The 19,657-nt window shown below is 36.8% G+C and overlaps 1 protein-coding gene and 1 long non-coding RNA gene across 2 annotated transcripts in view; one reads left to right on the forward strand and one right to left on the reverse strand.

Moving 5' to 3' along the window:
* The window catches only part of CTPS2 (CTP synthase 2), a 54,249-nt gene that overhangs the window by 8,237 nt on the left and 26,355 nt on the right, over positions 1–19,657 (forward strand). The window contains exons 6-13 of the mRNA XM_015885951.2: positions 160–243; positions 4,260–4,340; positions 5,028–5,179; positions 5,411–5,543; positions 8,540–8,628; positions 9,095–9,189; positions 10,541–10,603; positions 11,195–11,238. Of these exons, the coding sequence (XP_015741437.1) occupies positions 160–243; positions 4,260–4,340; positions 5,028–5,179; positions 5,411–5,543; positions 8,540–8,628; positions 9,095–9,189; positions 10,541–10,603; positions 11,195–11,238 (741 nt within the window). The remainder of the gene's footprint in view (positions 1–159; positions 244–4,259; positions 4,341–5,027; positions 5,180–5,410; positions 5,544–8,539; positions 8,629–9,094; positions 9,190–10,540; positions 10,604–11,194; positions 11,239–19,657) is intronic.
* Positions 15,835–18,176, reverse strand: LOC116652466. The gene is made up of 3 exons (XR_004305486.1): positions 18,082–18,176; positions 17,717–17,876; positions 15,835–16,079 (listed from the first exon to the last, which is right to left on the reverse strand). It is a non-coding gene; the product is annotated as an uncharacterized LOC116652466 (long non-coding RNA).

A 19,657-nucleotide genomic window follows, 5' to 3' on the forward strand; every position in this document is an offset into this window, starting at 1 on the left:
AACTGTGGTGCAGTTTGTTTCTGACTTGACATGGTTCTGTTTCAATACACTTACTTCCTTCAAGTATTATTATGTGCAGTGAATTTTCTTTTTTACCTGATAGCTTCTGTGTTAATGTATTTTAAACACTATTTAAGCTTTCAAAATATGTCCTTCTAGCCTAATGCCACTGGTGAACAGAAGACAAAACCAACGCAGAACAGTGTTCGAGCACTGAGAGGATTAGGCTTGTCTCCAGATTTGGTAAGTTCAAAAGTCAATAAATACAGATTTATATTTACATGTATCTTAAAAGTATCTATATGTAACGAGTGGTCAAAAAATGAGCCTCAGTCTCTTATGAGAGACAAGAATATTAGAAGAAAAACAATGTACTACTTCACTAAATCAAATTGCTCAAATGTGCTCTGAGATAACATAATCAAGTTACTCTTAGCAAATCTGGGGGCTTCTTGCTGCCTTCTTCATCCAAAGGGATCTTTGCAATAAAACCATTCTGCAATGCTTAAAAATAATCTGAAGTTTGGATATATCAATTCACTTTATGGAAAGATCTAGAATACTTCAACCTCTACCATTCTTTCACAAATTTATTTTTATACAAGATTAAGGGAAAGCAATCCTACCTGTGAATTCCAGCCCTTAGAAGTATTGCTGTTTGGAAGCTGGTGAATCTTTAAAGTAAGGTTGCTCAATTAGTTTCTTTTGTTGAATTAGTACCATTTACTGTAGACAAGACAAAGCTGGCAAGTTTCACCTCAAGTGAGTTGGTAGATGATAATAAATGCTTAACTTCCATTCTCTCTCCCAAGTTCTCTAGTAATGAGTATGTGCTTAATGCCCACATTTGCCATTGTTTGCCTCACTGGCACTTTACCTAAGGAACAGAGAAGAGACATAAGTTAATTATGGTTCCCTGTGGCAATTCCTGTCTTCCACTGAGAGTTGTAATCTGCTTGTACAAGTGTTGCTTGCAATGAAGTCAGGGTAGTGCAAATTCAAATGCCAATATAGCCCCAGTTCAAACTTAAGAAGTTCTTATTTTTTTGAGACAGCTGAAGCCAACATGTTTCTAGTTCTTCAGAACAAGAGATTCTGTTCTTTTATGTGAGGCCACTTAACTCAAAGAATATTTTCTTTACTTGGTGCTTGAAGTCACTGAGCACTTTTCATTTTCATGGATCCACTGGGAGAAAAGGTTTCCTACCTGGCCTGTCTCAAAAATGAAAAAGTAGTGAGAATAGTCACTGATTCAATATGATGTTTGTATACTCACAAATAAGTGGTTTTTGAAAAGATAGTTGCACAATTAAATTATATTGTTTCTTTCTGTGATTATTTATTTACTTATTTATTGCCTTGAACTTTTGCAAGAGTTTATTGTGGCATATGTCCTTTTCTAGTGTCTGGATGTTTTAGGGGCCTCATCATCTTGTTGCTGCTTACCATGGATGAGTGCAACCGCTTGAATTAGTGACAGAGGCCTAGTGGGAATAGATGCCATTTAAAATAAAAAGAAAAAAAGAAAAACCTTAGTGGCACAATTTGCAGCATCAATTGGAGGGGAAAAAAAATAAAAAGAGGAATGTGTAAGTTCTTTCTACCCCATTTCACTCTTTTTTTTTTAGTGTAACAGTTTTTTTCAGGCCTGGCCCTTGTTGAATGAGTTTGTCTTGCAAAAAGCCAATTAGAGTATCCAAAGCAGGACAAATGGGCAGGCTAATGATTAAACAGTGTAGGCAGCTCAGTTCACCGTGGTCCAGCGTAATGCTTGGCCCATATATTAATTTACTTGCTAATGTGAATGAGCACAATGACTCTGCCCTGCATTAACCTCAACGTAATTTTTTTTTTTTTTTTTTAATAAAAGTACTGTTTTACACTTGTAGTTTTCTAATTATGAGGCAAAAAAAGTTCTGTATCAATATCTGGTATTAACTTCTGATGCAGGGCAGCTTGGTGTTGATAGCTTTGCTTTCTGATCAAGTTACAAAGCTACACACATTTTATTTTCCCTCAAAATTTCATGAAGTGCTAACCAAAGAATTGCTAACCAACACTCTTACTGCTGGAAGATAAATACAAAGTATTTATGCAGCCAGAACAGGTGACCTGTGCCCATCATGAAGATATTATCACAGTATCTCAGTCTCATGCGGGTTGGAAGGGACCTTAGAGATCATCGAGTCCAACCCCTGGGATTTGAGCCTCCTGTGTAGCAGAGCGGCACTTCTACCACTTGCGCCACAGGGGGATTCGAACCCGGGCCTACTGGTGTTGCAAAGTGCATTCCTACCACTGCGCCACCGGAGGCACTATATTATGATGCTTGTCATGTGAACAGTAATTCATGAGGCTGCTGATAATCTTTACATTATCAGCTGTAGTTGTGTTTGTATTATAGGCACTGTTTACGTATAGCTGTATTTGTACTGGATAAGGGGAGAGCGTGGACTTATTTATTTACTTACATTTTCAAGATTTACTATGTAAGAAGACTTAACGTTTTATCAGCAAATGTGTTTTTAACTACACGTTCAATTGTTTTTATAAATAAGGCTGTGTTAGGTAGCTTCAAACAGTTTTTACTGGGTAAATGTAGCATGTTGGAGGGAACGAGTTTTGTATGTAAATGCTGCTCAACATTCTGAGCTTGGAGAAGTAAAGTTTGAAATACCTCTGTATAGGTATGTATAGTTGTAATATGGAAAGTTGGGTGTGATTTTATAATAATAATTATTATTATTATTTGTAGGCCTTTATGATAACTTTATGGAAAGTCAGGCCAGTGCCTGACTCCTTTTATTTTTTTGCAGATTTTTTTTTGTTACTCAAATTAATTTTTAAAACTTGTTACATGTGTGTGGAATCAAGGGGAAGTAGCTTAGTTGAGCCATTTCCACATATCTCCTTGCCTGGAGCAATTCAGGGGCTGCCAGCTGCACAGTGCATTTCTTTCATGTTTGCTTTGTTGCTGTGGTTGAGCACCAAAGCACAGAGGTTACGCTGTGAGTAACACCTATTGGTTGTGTCAGTAAGCTGTCAGGGCAGTGCTTTAAGAAAACATGCATGTAGCTGCTCTCTTTTTCTTGGTGACACCAGGGGAAAGTCCTAGAGCAGCAGTCAGGAGGGCTTACTTCATGAGCTATCACAGAATTATCAAGGTTGGAAAAGACCTAGAAGATCATCTAGTCCAACCATCACCAATACTTCCCAGCTAAATCATATTCCTCAACACAACATCCAAACGTTTCTTGAACACTCCCATGGTCGGTGACTCCACCACCTCCCTGGGCAGTGCATTCCAATGCCTGACTATGTTGCTAGGCTGTCTGGTGTTAGCTTGTCTAGGCCACGTAGCTGCAGCTTCCCTGAGGTAGCATGCTGTGCTGGTCTCAGCTGTCTGCATAAAGGAGCCTTTCTGTTCTCCTTCAAGAGTACTAAGAGCTTAATGAACACTCTGTGACTGCAGGCTCCATGGACTCTATTGCTGCATTTTGAAAGCTGATTGTATGTTTGTCCATGCGGTCCTATTTGATTGAATTGTTTCCATTGTTTTGTTTGTATTATGTTGCTTTGAGGTACATCTCAGCCACTGTTATTGCAGTTCTGTGTTTTCATGATGTTTCTGGTTTCTTTTTTAAATTTCTGAGACTTGAATGCTGAAGTTTGTCTCAGGAAGGAAGATGGATTTCCAAGAGCATTTAATTGTGTGCTCATGCTATCAAGATTTATGAATAAGGTTTTCAAACAGAATTCAGTTCTTCACTACAAGCTGTGCTTAACTGAAGAGAATGTACAAATTGTTGAAATCATTTTTTTTTTTAATTTTTTTTTTAACTTATTATAAGACTAAGTAAACATTTTCCCTTAGATTTGGCCTTCAGTTTCCTGATTCTAGATATTCTTGCAAGGGTAAGGGAAGTTATTTAAGACTTCATCACTATCAGTGTGGCTAAACTCATTTCAGCAGTGGGATTGATGTACATCTACTAGTTTCTGTACAAAAAAAGAGGTTAAAAGAAAAATTAATAAAAATGGATCAGTATGGGCAGGTCAACTGAATACTTTTGCCTTTCTAGAAGATGTTTGTGAGCTGTGATATTTTATACAACTCCAAAAGAATGCGGAGAGATAAAGTGTATTTGCTTGTGCTGCACTTCCAAAGGAAGCGAACTTCTTCAACAGTACTAAGAATCTTCTTTTGTTTGTTTGTTTTCTGGGAAATATTTAAAGTTTTTTTTCTTCTCCTATGACAGATTGTTTGCAGAAGTGCAAAACCTATAGAAATGGCAGTGAAGGAAAAGATCTCCATGTTCTGCCACGTGGAGCCTGAGCAGGTCAGTACTTCAGTTATCATTAGTTACATGTGTGGGAAAGCATACAAAAATAACCATGCATTTCTGTTTTACATTTCTGTTTATTTCATTATGTTATAATTGCTTTTTCAGACTTTTGTCTTGCTATTGTGTAAGCTTCAATACTTTTAAGAATATTGAAAGTTTATATGTCTATTTTCATGCATTGAACAGTCATTAGCAATTTTAATGCCTATGTTTATATTAAAATATTATATTTGGTATAATTTCTGGATAGATTGTAGAAAAGTTAATAAAATGAATAGATTTTGAGTGTGTAGTTGTTAAACTATGTGTTGTCATGAAAACTATGCAGTTCCATGCAATAACCAGTGCAGTAACCATGGTTGGTTATTGTCCATAAATGACTTTAAAATACTTATAATAGTGGATAAACTATCTTTATCTCAACTCAGGAGTTTTTTTCAGTTCCATCTTTCAGTTTCTCCATCCATTCTGCATGGATGAGTGAGTGTGTGACTGTGTGGCACTTAGCTGTCTGTTATAGTTGAAGTTCAACAACTGCCCTGATCACTCAAAGTTATTTAAAAACTAGAATATAAATTTTGTCATCTACATACATAGTATGCAAAAAATAGAATGTGTATTTACTATAAAAAAAAAATTTAGGTAGGTCTTTTATATTGTGCTTTTCTTTTTTTCCTTTAGGTGATATTTATCCATGATGTTTCTTCCACTTACCGAGTACCAATTCTGTTGGAGGAGCAAGGCATCATCAAGTATTTTAAACAGAGGTTGAACTTACCCATTGATGACCAGCCAAGTGATCTTTTAATGAAATGGAAGAAAATGGCTGACAGGTATTCTGAGTCCTGCTGTTCTTTTGGGAAGGGGTTTGAATTCAGGTTAGGTTTGTAGCTCATCTGTAACTACCACACTGCTCTGGAGTCAGCAGCATGTTGATGCTGCAACACCTGTGGAAACTCTGGGCTTAGAAACACTGACAGGTTAGGGATTTTTAGAAGATGCTTTGTGAAGTTAAAGAAAAATGTGAAGATGGATGTAATAATCCAAAAACTTGTTTTTGTCAGATATGAAAGGTTGCTGAAGGTGTGTTCCATAGCTCTCGTTGGCAAGTACACAAAACTAAGTGATTGCTATGCATCTGTTTTCAAGGCTCTGGAACACTCTGCACTGGCGATTAATCACAAACTGGATTTAATGGTGAGGATCTCTCTGGATTTTGCTTTCAGGAATATTTTGAATATACATTACTAACTGCCATCATGTCAAGCAGCTTTTATTCATAATGAAAATTAGAAAATGAGTAGTGAGTGCATACAGACTGGCTAAACATTTTTTAAAAGTAGTATGTAGAAATGCGATTGTTTTATTAGGATCTAAACTTACCTGAAAAGGTTCTTGATAGCCCCAAACCAGATCTGATTATATGATTTGCTTTCAAAATTAGGTTTCGTTTATTATGGGACTGGCTATTGTGTCAGTGAGATTAGCTTAAAATAGACGAGATAATAGGTGAATTGAAAAGCAATTAATTTTCTTATTAAAATCTGCTGTCAGGAGCTGCTGTTCATCATTTCAATTAGTATCTTGAGTGCGATCAGGTTTGTCTTAAGCAGGATTTCTAATGACATCAGACTTCGGCCAGATGTAGTTTCTTGAATGAAGCATTGTATAAGGATCAAATTTGTCTTATTCAACATTTTTATTCTTATTTTAGTTATACAGAAAAATTGGTCTCAGCTTTGTTACTGCTGTAACTGTCCATTTCTATTCCAAGGCTTTGCTAGTAGGGTGAGAAGGTCTGGGGAAGAGAAGCAGTGTGGAAGTGTATATTGGTATTAATGAATGGGTATAGAGGATACTTTGGCAACTTGCAATAACAGAATAGTAGTAAATAGTCACAAAGTATCAGCATCAAAATGCTGGTTTAGTGATTTGGGAAGAGAATTCAGATCAATCCATCAAAGTAGGCAGTTGAAATTTTTTTTCCTGTTGGCCTTCTTCAAAGAAAGGTGTTAATGTATTCCCTAGGGAGGCAGAAAGAGATTTTTCTTACAAACAGAAGAAACTGATGCTTAATGCCGGAGATGGAGTGCACTTGAATTGGGGGGGAGCTCTTTGTATGGTGGTTGCTACTCTGAGGGATCTTAGCAGGCTATGGGAATGGGCTGACAGGATCCGATGTTAGAATCATAGAATTGCTCAGGTTGGGAAAGACCTTAAAGGTCATCATGTGCAACTGGAACCTAACCATACTACCCTAACTAACAAACCTCCGCTAAATCATGTTGTGAAGTTGAATGTCAGCAAATGCTAGTGCTGCATCTGACATTGAGTAACCCCATCAGTGGTGCAGGATGCAGTATGGCTGACTGAAAAGTAGTTTATGGAGAGGTATTTGGAGTTCCAAGTAGATGACATGTTGTGCACGCATATGAAGAGAGCAGAGTAAATTTCTTTAGTCTGAAGAAGAGAAAGATTAGGGGGGAATTTTGTTGCTGTATGTATCCGAGAGATTGAAGAGAAGATGAAGTCATACTCATTTCAGAAGTGTGCAGTAGAAGGCTGAGAGAACACAGACACAATGAAGAATGTGACAAGTTTTGGCTTGATTTAAATAAATAAATAAAAGTTGTGAGTGTAGTCATCCTGAAACAGTGTGCCCAGAGTGGTTGTGAGGTTTCTATCTCTGGCGAATTTTAGATCCTGACTGGAAATGGCCCTAAGCAACCTGCTCTAATTTGACCTGCTTTAAACAGAGATCTTGTCTAGAGTCTTCCAAAGGCCCTTCCAATCTAAGTGACTCTGATACTCCACATAGTGTTTTATGCTGGCAGTTGCATAATTGGAAAATTTTGTGGTATGTAATTTAAGCAAACTGTGCGTAGTCTTGCAGGTATATGGTTAACAGGGCTTACTTGTACCTAAAACTGAGTTCAGTGGAACTTTTTCATTAACAAGCATGGGAAAAACTGATCATTAATACTCACTCCAGCTTGGTGCTGAAGTGTGCTAGCTGACAAGGATTCCTGCTGTATTTATCTGCATGTATCATCCTCCTTTTTTCCTCATTAGAAGGTTCTCTGTATAAAACTATGTTCCAAAGGAACTTCTTAATACTGTATGTGGGATCCTGCACACAACTGAGTATCTGATATATGTGAATGATAAAACGTTGATGCTGCTTGGATGTGCTGCTTTGCTATGCTTGGCAGGGAAACTACAATTAACTTTAGCTGTAATGAGTTCTTTTTCCTCAATTCCCCAGTGTGATAAAGCATCCTTTCAGTTTATTGTCTTCTTGTACCAATATAAAATAGCAAGGTCCACAAGTAGTTATTTTTCTTTTGTGTTTTTGATGTCTTTTGGAGCATGGAAAAAGGAGAAATGTTAGCTAGGAGGCAGTTCTATATGGAAAATCATAGGCAATCTTCATACCTGTTTAATTTCTCCACACACAAATGAATACTGTCATTTCAGATAATCTAGTTCTTAAGGAGCGTGGCTGCTACAGCAGGATGCTATTAACTGTGCTATTTTCAGAAAGACTGCTAAAACCATGAATCAGACTCTGATATTTTGCATCTCTAATGCAGTATATAAGTGTCTCAGTCATTTATTCTAGTGGTGCCTTAGAAGCTGTGCTTATTAGTGGCAGAATTGATTCTACCGCAAGATCTCTGGTAGGACATACACAGTGAGCCTGGCTTGCCCTCTGCAATTCAAGCTTTCAAAGCAACCCATGAGTGTCTTTCTCGCAGACTAGCCAATGTGAGTTTATCCAGTTTTGAAGTAAGATTAGATAAACAGTGGCACCCAAAAGCTAGTAAAATAAATATTCTCACTGTATTTCATTCAGATGTCACTATAAGGTCAGCCTGAGCCCTTGACTGGTGCCCAGATTTCCATAGAAACTAAAGCTGTTTATATGGCTGTTGAGCACTCCAGCAAGTCTGTGTACCTGGAGGGCAGAAAAACAAGAACTGGAGGCAAGCAGAGCTCTGGAGGTGATGTGCAAAGAAAGGAGTGTGGGGTGCAGCAAGTGGAGCAATCACTTGAGTTTTCACTGTGGTTGGTGTAGTTTTATTGAGAAATTCACCTGAAGCTCTTGGTAGTTGCATCATATAAAAGTTGCGTATATAGTATGTGCTGCTTTCTCTGTGGAAGAAAATACTATTGTATATATTTTTTCCTAGTACATAGACTCAACAGAGCTTGAACGTTCTACAGAAGCAGAGAACTCGGTGAAATACCACCAGGCATGGCACAAGCTATGCAAAGCAGAGTAAGTGTTTTGTATCTTGAGTGCGGTATTTATTTAATATGATGAAAACTATTTTAGTGAATCACTTCTCAGTATATCCAAACTTTTGTTTCTTATGAAATGGGATAGCAGTGCATGACTGGTGTCAAACCAAGACATGTAACTTTTTCAGATGCATTCATTTTTTCAGTGTGACATTGAGTTTTGTCTTTAATATCCTGTAGTGGTGAATATACATGTTCACTTAGTGAATACACAGGTAGAAAGCAGTGAGAACTTCACCATGTAGTAAGGAGTCAGGAAAGAATTAGGATGGATAGATGAGACAAATCCCCACATTTAAATTCTCTGTGATAGTAGGAGACATATCTTTTGTTCACTGTTCTTGTTCTTTTATAATGAAAAGTCTTTCTTGGACTGTGTGGACTTCTTTTGGTGGCATGATTGTGTTTATTAGATATTGCTTTACATGTGGCTGTCATTACAGTGGTATTCTCGTCCCAGGAGGGTTTGGAATTAGGGGCACAGAAGGCAAAATCCAAGCTATTTCCTGGGCAAGAAAACAGAAGAAACCCTTCTTAGGTGAGATCATTAGAGTCAGTAACTATTGTGTTTTGGAGGTGTAGAGAAAGCTAATTTGATATTTAAAAGAAGAAGTGGTCTTCCCAGTCTGCCAGAATGGGTATGTGAACATCTTCTATGTTGTTAGTAAGTAAAAAGAACAGCACTGTCAATAGAATACTGAGAAAGGATTCTGTCTTAGGATTGTATCTGTGCTGTTTGGAACATGTGTCTTATAAATTACAGAATCACACAGAATTACAGAATGACCCGGGTTGGAAGGGACCTCAAGGATCATGTAGTTCCAACCCCCCTGCCTGGCAGGGCCACCAAACTAGATCAGGTTGCCCAGGGCCCCGTCCAACCTGGCCTTGAACACCTCCAAGGATGGGGCATCCACAACCTCACTGGGCAGCCTGTTCCAGGGCCTAACCACCTTCCTAGTGAAGAAAATTATGCCTAGGGTCTGAGTCATGTACTCCAGCTGCTATATAAGGAATGATGAAAAAGGCCTTTCCCATTGCAAAGGCTTAGTTTCGCATTTTACATGGAGAATCTGCACATCTCAGTGTAATTAAACCAGTGTCATCATACTTACTAATCATCGTGTAGAAAATATAAGTGTCTTTGGACATGTGCAGTATTAAATAATTTTTGTCAATTTGTCTGTTATCTTATTACAATAATTCTTGAAGGTTCCATATGGCTTGTCAGCTACATGTTCTGTATGTAAATCCCTCTGGAGCTCTGGTCTTCACTCTAGATTTGTTACAATTTTATACGTAAAAGTGGCTATATGGCTAGTTGATAAGATAAAATTAGATTTCGGACATACCCAGGCTTTCAGCTTTAATCTTTGCAATTATTATTTGAGAAGATGATGGGAGGGGAAAATAAGAAAGGAACAATTTTTAAAAGGGTTTACAACACAATTCTTTACAAAATTTTCTTTACAGAAAGGGTAGTTAGGTACTGGAATAGACTCCCCAGGGAGGTGGTTGAATCGCCATCCCTGGTTGTGTTTAAGAGCCGTTTGGATGTGGTGCTCAGGGATATGATTTAGTGTAGGGTTGTTAGAGTTAGGGTACTGGTTAGGCTGTGGTTGGGCTTGATGATCTTCAAGGTCTTTTCCAACCTGGGTAATTCTATGATTCTATGATTCAATTATTTCACGTGTGTTCACAGTATGCCAACTCTGAAGAGTGTGCCATTTATGTTCTAGCTTTTTGATAAGTCAGTGTGTATAAAACAGAGTACTAAGGTTTCTGAACAACCCCATTAAGATGGAACAGTCAGTACTTTGTCTGCCCTGCTATTTGTGCTGTTACATTCTGGTAGTGTTTTTTTGTATTGTTTTTTTTCTGTCTTTTAGGAGTTTGCCTGGGAATGCAATTAGCAGTTGTGGAATTTGCAAGAAACTGTCTAAATTGGAAAGGTGAGTTCAGAATGCTGGTGTGGGTATGGTTTGCTTAGATGGAGTTTTATTCCATACATGCAATGTGTATCTATTTTTAGGTAGATCCTAGGATTATCCTTCAAAATGGTTATGTTGCAAGAGCTATGCACACAGTGTACAAAGGAGCAGGAACTCCTGTTATGCAGATTGTCTGTAACTTGCTTCCTGACTTAAGCACACTTTCTGCTGTACTCCTTATAGTTCACCTTTGTAGTCTTTCGCAGGAGCGTACGGGTGTGGTGAAGACTTAAAATGTGAAATCAGGCTTCACTTGCTTTTGCATACTTTGTTAGAGTTGCTAAACTACAGCCATTGTGGCAGTAATTTGAAGAGGTTTAGCTCACAGGTGAACTACTACCACTAAAAATGGAGGTGAAGAAAGTTTGGGAATTGGGAAATGCAGTGTGTGACTGAGGTCACGTGAGAGTGCTTCAGAAGTGTTATAACATGTCTTTCAACAAGATTGAAGCGGAGATGCAGACAAGTAAAGAAATGTCACAAAACTGTTCCTATGAGTCTGTAGTGCTTGTAGAACAATGGTGACATACTGTTTTTACGCTTTTTTTTCAGATGCAAATTCTACAGAATTTGACCCAGACACAAAAAACCCTGTTGTAAGTACTGATATTTCTCCTGTGTGTGTTTTGTGAGCACGCTTCTTGTGTTTAAAAAATAAGTGAACTCTGTGGAAGTTATAGTTCATCTGTGTTTATGCATGAGGTGAAGTCCATTGTTTTTATTCAGTATTACTTACATAGGCATTTAATTCTTGAATAGTTCCTTGTCTTCACCTGCTCACTTCCATAATTAGCCATCACAGTATTTTATTATTATTAAGTTTTTAATGGTTTCCTTAGTCGTAGACAATAATGTTGGCTTTACTGGAGAATAAAATATAAAGACAAGCTGGAAAGTGTAGAACAAAGCTATTAACAAAATATAAGTTTATACAAGAAGAGATTATATGTGAATCTTTTGAAAAACTTTTATTTCTGTATTTGAATGCTAGAAAATAGGCGCTCTTTCTCTCTACCCCTACCCACCCAATGCATATTCATCTCATGGTTCTCCTTTTGAGTACAATTTCAATGCTATAGGTAAGCTAGGGCTCTCAGTATGGGATGCCAGTATTTTGGGATGGAGTTGCTTTGGGTGTATGTTCTAGTTCAGGAGAATGTAGTGTCACATTATCTGTAATGATAAAACTTAAAATGGATCAGTAGGGATGGGTTTGTAAAAATGAAATAGGATTGATAAGTACACGTGGAAAATAAAGTAGTACCTTTGTGCAAGATCCTCTAGTGATAAGTAAAGTGCATTGCTTGTGATACAGAAACAATAGCTTATAAACTTCTTTCAGAAGAGTTTAAGTTAGGTGTGTAGGTCTCACCACTGAAGTGCAGCATGCAAACTGCTCTTCCACTTCACTGCATGATGCAAGATCCTTCTGCCTGGGACAAAGTAGCCTCATAGTTTTCAGGGTCCTAAAATCAAGGAATGTGGAATACATCTTATATAGCTTCATGTGACTACATTTCATCCAGACAGCTTAGATACCTTTTCAGAGTGCAGTCCGGTCATGAAGCCTGTTTGAGGAAGAGGTGGAACTGCCCATTTGCCTCCATTATTCTGAGGACTGTTTGCTAGTTCAGATACAGAATTCAACATTTAACTGAAGTCTGGAATATAGAAGCTTGTCTGCAGTAATATTGGCTGTTTCTTTCATTACTAAAATGGTAGTGTGTATTACAGTGATATATATCAGGCAAAGTTTTTATTCCACAAGTAATTAACTGAGTGATTTGCAGCTAGCAATCAAAGCCAAGCAAGGTATGTATCTTATGAATAAAGTTGTGTGGGCATTAAATTAGGAAAATAATAGAATGAGTGTATGTGTCATAGAAGATTAATACAGTATTTGCAATGGAAGCAGTTTGCTTTCAGTATGTATAACTGATACTCTTTTGTTCCAAGCTGCACTAAGGTTGTGAAATTGATTATTACTGGTTATATGTCAAGACCTTAATCTGATCTTTGACATCTCAGTTCTCAGTTAGAAATGGCTGTAAATTGTTCCATGAAAGAAATTTATGCGATCAATATCTGTTAATGCTAAATAATGTTTTAGCAAAGTCTTACCTTGTGCTAAAAACTTCAGATGTTCTGTGTAATGACAAATCAATAAAAATGACTGGAGAAGCAGCAGATTAGTGAAGCTTGTGAACTACTGGACTGATGCAGATATTTCATTGTCCATGAAAATTAATTGGAAACACAGTGTCAGCACTGATAATATCTTGTGATGCCACTGTGTGATTCAGCTGAGTCCTAACTTAAAACCACAGCAGCCTATTTTTTTCCTTTTGATTCCTGCTCCTTTGGAAGCTGAAGAGAGGAGAAGCACTGAAGAGGCAGCAGTTGTTTTCTTCTGTTTTTAAAAGGAAAAGTGTTCTACAGTGTTTATCAGGAGAATTCTGGGGCAACCATAAAGTACGCATCTTCTTGCATTTCTTCTTAATTTGCTAAGCGTTCAAGTACTCAGAACAGTACGTACCAAAATAGTTTCTTCTGAAGTACAACTTGGAGTTAAGCTTCCAGAAGTACAGGTGACTGAAATTGTGAGAAATAATTATCGTTAACGTCACTCAGTAACAGCAGAACAAGTTGGTGCACAAGTTGGTGAACATCGTATTAGGAAAAAATGTTTTGAGAAGGTTTGGTGTGTTGAGGCAATCGCGACTTGTTTTTCTTTGACAAGTATTGAACCCAGAACTGAACATGCAAATGCAGTGTTGCATGAAATGCTGAATATCCGCTTTGTTTCAGTTGCTTGTCTGCTTTTACTGACTCTGTTGTTCTATTGACTCATTACTTGATCTGGGTTTTGCAAAATCACCCAAGTGAAATCTGATACAGGAGGGGAAACCCTGTATTGCCTGTTTTGGGAGGTACTCTATTAGTAATCTTGGCATGTAAATGATTAGAGGTATTACAAATTTCAGATTTCAAATGATGAGGAAAAAAATGATAGTCTCGGCATATAAAACAAAAAGAGAAAACTAATGGCTTAATAATATGAAATGTACCTGAAATTTTCTTTTAAAATCCAATAGGGGGGGGGGGGGAAATAAAGTTGAGTATTAGATGTAATGAAAACTTAGAGGAGTTGTTGCCACCTAGAATTTGAAAACATTAATAGACTGTGGGTTATAAATTAAGTTTGAGGGATTTGAAGTTATTTGTTCAATAATTTCATTTAGTCTTAAGCTAAAGATGTGTGGTCTGAAGTAAAATAGAATGGTCTTTAGAGCAATTTTCACCTGTTTTCACCCAACCATGCCTTTAGCATCGAGTAACATATTAAGGCTTTTTATTTTTTAAGTATGTTTGATTTCCCTGAAGCAAACAAGGCAGATATGTGATCACTGATCAGTCCCTGACATTCCTGATCATCATCTTGATTGATTGCTTTCAGGTCATGTTCCCATTATATTTTCTTAAGCTTTCTGCTCTGTTTTCCAGCCCTTTGGTTACTAACAGAAGGTAAATTATTACAGCTCTTTGCTGGGGAGGAAGCTGTTCAGAAAAATAATGTTGAGAGTAGTGCTTAGTATGAGTTTTCTGTTGCAAATGACAATTAATTCTAAAGTAATCTCCTTTAAGGAGAATCTGTACAGTCTGAACTGCTGATGAGGTTGATTGACTGGGTGCAAAGCAGGTGGGTTTTGTGTCCATCCCCCTTGGCTTTTGTGTTTGCTTTCTCTACTGTTAAGCTTAGATTCTTTTTTTTTTTTTTTTGTCGAAGAACATAATGAAGGTTTGAGCCCAGCTGTTCTAGCAAGCAAGCAAACAGAACAGCAACACAACAAAACTGTTCCAGCAAGGGTTCTTTATGTACTTGCTTTAAGCAAAGTTTTGTTGTGACCACAGTTCTTTATGACCTGTGACATTTTTTTGTAGCATTGTGAAACTTGAAGTATTGCATGGCGTCTGTGTTTTATGACTTTAAGAAATTGAGTAGAAATAGACTTTGCCAGTAGGTGACACTCTTATAACACATTTGTGAATTGATTCCCACTTTTCTTATTTAGGATGCCCATAACCTGAGTGAATTCTAAAATACCAAACGTTTTCTAACACATGAAAAGGATCGTGTGTCTCATACGTTATGTAAGGGATCATCTTAAAGTTCTATGTAAAACTCTATGGTTTTATTTGTGTGAAGTAGCTAATACTGCTTAGCACACAAATGATTGTGTGGCACATTTTGTTTCAAAATCAAAGTATATTGTTAATTTAGATCAATTATTTTTTTATTTTTAAATAAACCAGAAGAAAGTATTATGATTTTCTTCTTTTTCTTCCAATAATTGTAACACAGTTTAACAGCTGAAGAGTTTGTGTGAAAGCATCGCCCAAGAGCCTAATAGAACATTCCTATTGTGTTTAAATATTGTAATTTTTGAGGCTGCTATGCATGCAGCTGTGGTGCAGTGCTGGATTCCACACTGTTAGGGATCAAATCCAAGTATAGGGATCACTTGTATGTGGTCTTTAATGCACTTGATCTGCTTTACCGTTGCATTGATTCTTAAGTCCTTAAGTAACTCTTAAGATGTGGACCTAATTGCTCTGTTGGCATAATGGAGGATGTTGATGTTAAAATTCAGTCCAAAACTGAGAGTTCTGTGGTACAATTAGTGCCTCATCCTCTTAATTATTTTGCATTAAAGTTACTTCTCTTCCTTTCTCTTCATTCATTTCCTTTATTAAAGTAAATGATAATCCCCATGAATTACTCAGACAAATACAAGTGCGACAAGGGAACTGTGGAATAGAGAAGTTAAATGGATGTTTTAATTTGCAGCAGCAAGCACTCAGCTCCTATGTACATGTATGCATTCTCATTTATAAAACTTTTAACATGCAGAAAATGCGCACTTGTGTACCTACAACTTGAAACTGAGGTGGAATATTGTAGTCATTGTACTTATCGCAGTAATCTTATGTTGTTATTTAAAATAAATGCCTTGTCTTTTTTTAAAACAAAATTGAACTTAGCATTTTCAAAATGTCATCTTATATGATGACATTTTCTCAAATAGCATTTTAGTAGCATGAAATAAAGACAAGTAGTTCTGAACTAATTTTGAGACGGTTTTGTTGGAAATTGTGTCTAGCCGACAGGGAACACAATGCAAAGCTTAACCTGTTATGTCATATAAATCTTTATTGCATATTTTTTGAAATTACAACAAGGAAATCTGTGGATTTAGGTGCACATATACTGTCCATGAATGCCATGCTCTTCTCCTTCAAAGGAACGATGCTCATTCTGGCAGATGCCTTATTGTCCTGTAATCTTTTTTATAAGCATCACAAACTCATCAAAGCTGATGCTTCCATCATTGTTTTTGTCCAATAACTTAATTACGTTGTCAAGAGAGAATGAATCCTGTTTTTGTAGAGGGGGGGAGAAAGAAGAGTGAAGTGAATTGCTACAACACATGAATTAGTGCAGTCAGTAACAGTGTTGCTTGAAGATGTTACTGGTGATGTGTTAACCAGTTTTACTGGTTAAACTATAACTGTGGTGCCTACTAATGCCTCTCAAAAACGTTAACAAAGCTGCAGTAACTATTTGAGAACAATGAGTTGTCATTTGCTTTTAACTTGATGCTTCAATACATGAACTTAACCTGAATATTCAACGTATTTTTTACTACAAAGACATTCACATACAACACATGAAAAAGCCAGGGCATCTGTCATCACCCAACTACGAGTATTACTCAAGTTACTTCAGTCTTACTTTTGTTTGGATTACATTATGAAACATAGGTAACATAGCAAGTGCAGCAGCTTCATTGTGCATGCACTACTTGAAAACAAGTTTCAGTAGACTGTGGACCTGGGCCTGAGGGTCCCTTTCCTTTCTCTTTTCTCCTCTTTAGTAGGAATACAGTGTTAAAAAAATCTTGTTAATAGAATAAATCTGGTTTATGCTATAAGCTTCTTTAGTTTGTGTGACAACCTGAAGCAGTGAGTATTCTGCTAATGTCCCAGACCAAGCTAGTTAGTATAAAAAATAGTTCTGAATATAAATTAAGTCTTTAAAATGCTTTCTTTGTACTTTTTTTTCGTCTGTTTTGTACTTCCATGTCCTGCTATTTTGTAGATTTATTATGGTGCCATATATTTCTGCATACAGAGTGGGTGGTTGAAAATGTCTGATATCCAGATGGAAAACATCTGCGTTTTTTTTCTGAGCACTTCTATTTCCACAAATCTCTGGAAATGGGTCCTGCCACCTAAACTGCCTGCAGCTAATATAAAAAGCACCATCTTTCTGAATTTACTATCACATTTCCTATAAGTTTTAGTAATTAATTCCTGACAGATGGCTTTATGAGGGGAAACAACTTTATGAGTTTTATTAGGTGACATTTTTTCTTTGCCTAAAAAATAACTAATAACTGTATTCCCGTGGTTCTTAAAATACTGAATTTTCCATTAAGGTACAACTTCTTTCAGATCTCTAGCAAAAAGTACCCATGTCTTGTCTTGCAATCCAAAAACCGGTATTTAAGGATTTGCCTAAAAATCTAAATTGAGCTCTAATCTGGTTTAGGAAAGGTCTTGGGTAGGGAAGTTGGATTTGTTTTTTCTTTTCCCCTCAGCCTCAGGAAGTAGATATTTCTCTCTAGCTTGGTGGTATCTTTTTGCTTTTTGGCATCTTTCAGAAGTGACAAATCTTAGTTTGAATGGTGAAGAGTTAGATTGCGTAGAAAATGACCCGTGCCTCTTAGTATTGAAGTTGCTGTACTGATTTACTTGAGTTACAGGTGTTCAATGCATTTTCAATTTAGAAAATATATAGTTTATTATATATTATTATATTTTATTATTATAGTTAATATATATATTATACATAATATCTATTTATATATTATATATATAATCCTGAAGGATTATTTATGGACCTGGTAAAACCATTTGAGCACAGAATCTGCCTTGCAGTATCATTGCCTGCATCTCCTTTTTCCTATCCATTTTATAGGAAGAACAGCAAATAAAACAATTGAGACTTACCTTCAAGTACTGTGAAAATTGATTCTGGAGCAGATTTTTCAGCCCACCAATGGACAGTGCAGTAGTGCTACCCTCCATTAAAGCATATTGAGTGAAGTATTTCAGAAGGTTGTCATTGAGTAAATGTTCCATGTTCCTTAGGTGTTGTCTTGAAGAAGAACTGGAAGCAAAACAGACAATAATTATCTTATGCACAGAATGGTTATTTTTGAAATACAGCTGGCACACTGTTCATTGGTTCACTGAGCATATCATCAATACTTAACCTAGATGAAAAGACTCTTTTCTGTAAACTGACAGTTCTTCTTGAAATAAAAAAGTTAAATGAAGATAATATACACACAATACATTTAGTCCGTGCTTACCTCACTGAAAATACAGAGCCTTCAAGTGTATCCAGCACAAGTGAGAGTCTCAGATTGGAACTACCTTTATAGTGGCTTTAATGCTCCACCCTGATTATGAAACCAGCATTTGTCATTATGTCAGTGTGTTACTCCTATTGTGTTTTAGTAGTCAGGTGAATAGGATACATTAGCAGTATAAATGAGTAATTTTTATTTATTTATTTATTTTTAAATCTCTGAAATTGGTCACTGTCAGCATCTATTTTTGTACTTGGTGTAGGTTTCCTTTGTCTTTCTAGACCATCTTGGAGAGATTTTCTGTCTTCAGTTTGTGTATTTTATAAGCTATACCCACAACCCCAATAGCATCAAAAGGCTGCTATGGGGTTATGTGTAGATATGTACACTGTTTCTTCTAAGTGGAAAATGACAAATGTAAGTTTGTTTTTGAAAAAAACTTGTATGTAAAATATGAAGAGATCACTTGTCCTTTGTGTGAATTGATAGTTACCACTGCCTAAGCCTATTTCCTAAACTTGGTGCTGTTCCTTGGCATAGGAGAAAAATGCTCTGGGATCGAATTTTGGTTGCCAATATTAAGAATCAAAACACCCTATGATATCAATGAAAAAAGAACAAGCCATGCTAAATAAAAAAGATGAATCTAAGATTCTGAAAAATGATTCCTTCTTGAGAGCATAACTGAATATTGCATTCAGCAGCTTTTGAAATGTTTAGTTGATGATGGTGTATGAGGCATATTTGAGTGATATTCTGCCCAGTCTGATGCTTTATGACCCATCACAGATTGAAGTAATGCTGCTGTTTTTGCATAGCGTGATGAGTTGCTGCCTCTGGCTGTAGTTTCTAATCTACCTGATGTTTTCAATTGTCTTTTTTGATGTTTAACCCCAGGCCCACCTACAGATCTTTTGCTTGCTATATCACTTATTGAGAAAGTTTACCAGCTCTGCTGCACTTTGTAGGTCTTTGGGAAATGGGTTATTTGTTTGGAACTGTAGGTGTATGGGTCTAAGATACATTCCACTAAGTTTTTCCTGGGAAGACTCCCTTTGGTGAACTTTGCTAAATGAACTGATTACTTGCATTAACAGCCCACTTGCATGTGCTTATACTCACTTCCTAGAATTGGACTGGGGGAGTCTTCTAGAAATTATCTAGTTTGTTTTTCCCTTTCATCTAGATTGGGGTCACTGCTGCTTACGTTGGATATCTTGTTAACCTATTATTAAGTGACTTACATAATGGGAATTCCACAGCCTCCTTATCAGATCTGTTGTTCTTTATTAGACAGTTCTGAATATGTCCGAGTGCCTTGGTCATTCATGACAATGAGTTAATTTGGAAACCTTGTTTCTTTTTCTTTCCACGGACAGAGCGAAGGATGTCCTATCTTTTTCTCCTTTCATCTTGTTTTCCACCTTTGGTGTATGATGAAGTTTTAGTAGTAATGAATTACCAGGTGATTTGCTAATGCTCCCATTCCCCATCTGCTCATTTTTCTTGCCTATAGCTCTTGAGTGTAATAGCCTTAAAATACTTCTTCCCTTCTAGATGCAGTGTCCGGAACCTG

Source organism: Coturnix japonica, chromosome 1, assembly GCF_001577835.2.
Source record: "Coturnix japonica isolate 7356 chromosome 1, Coturnix japonica 2.1, whole genome shotgun sequence".
Lineage (NCBI taxonomy): Eukaryota > Metazoa > Chordata > Aves > Galliformes > Phasianidae > Coturnix > Coturnix japonica.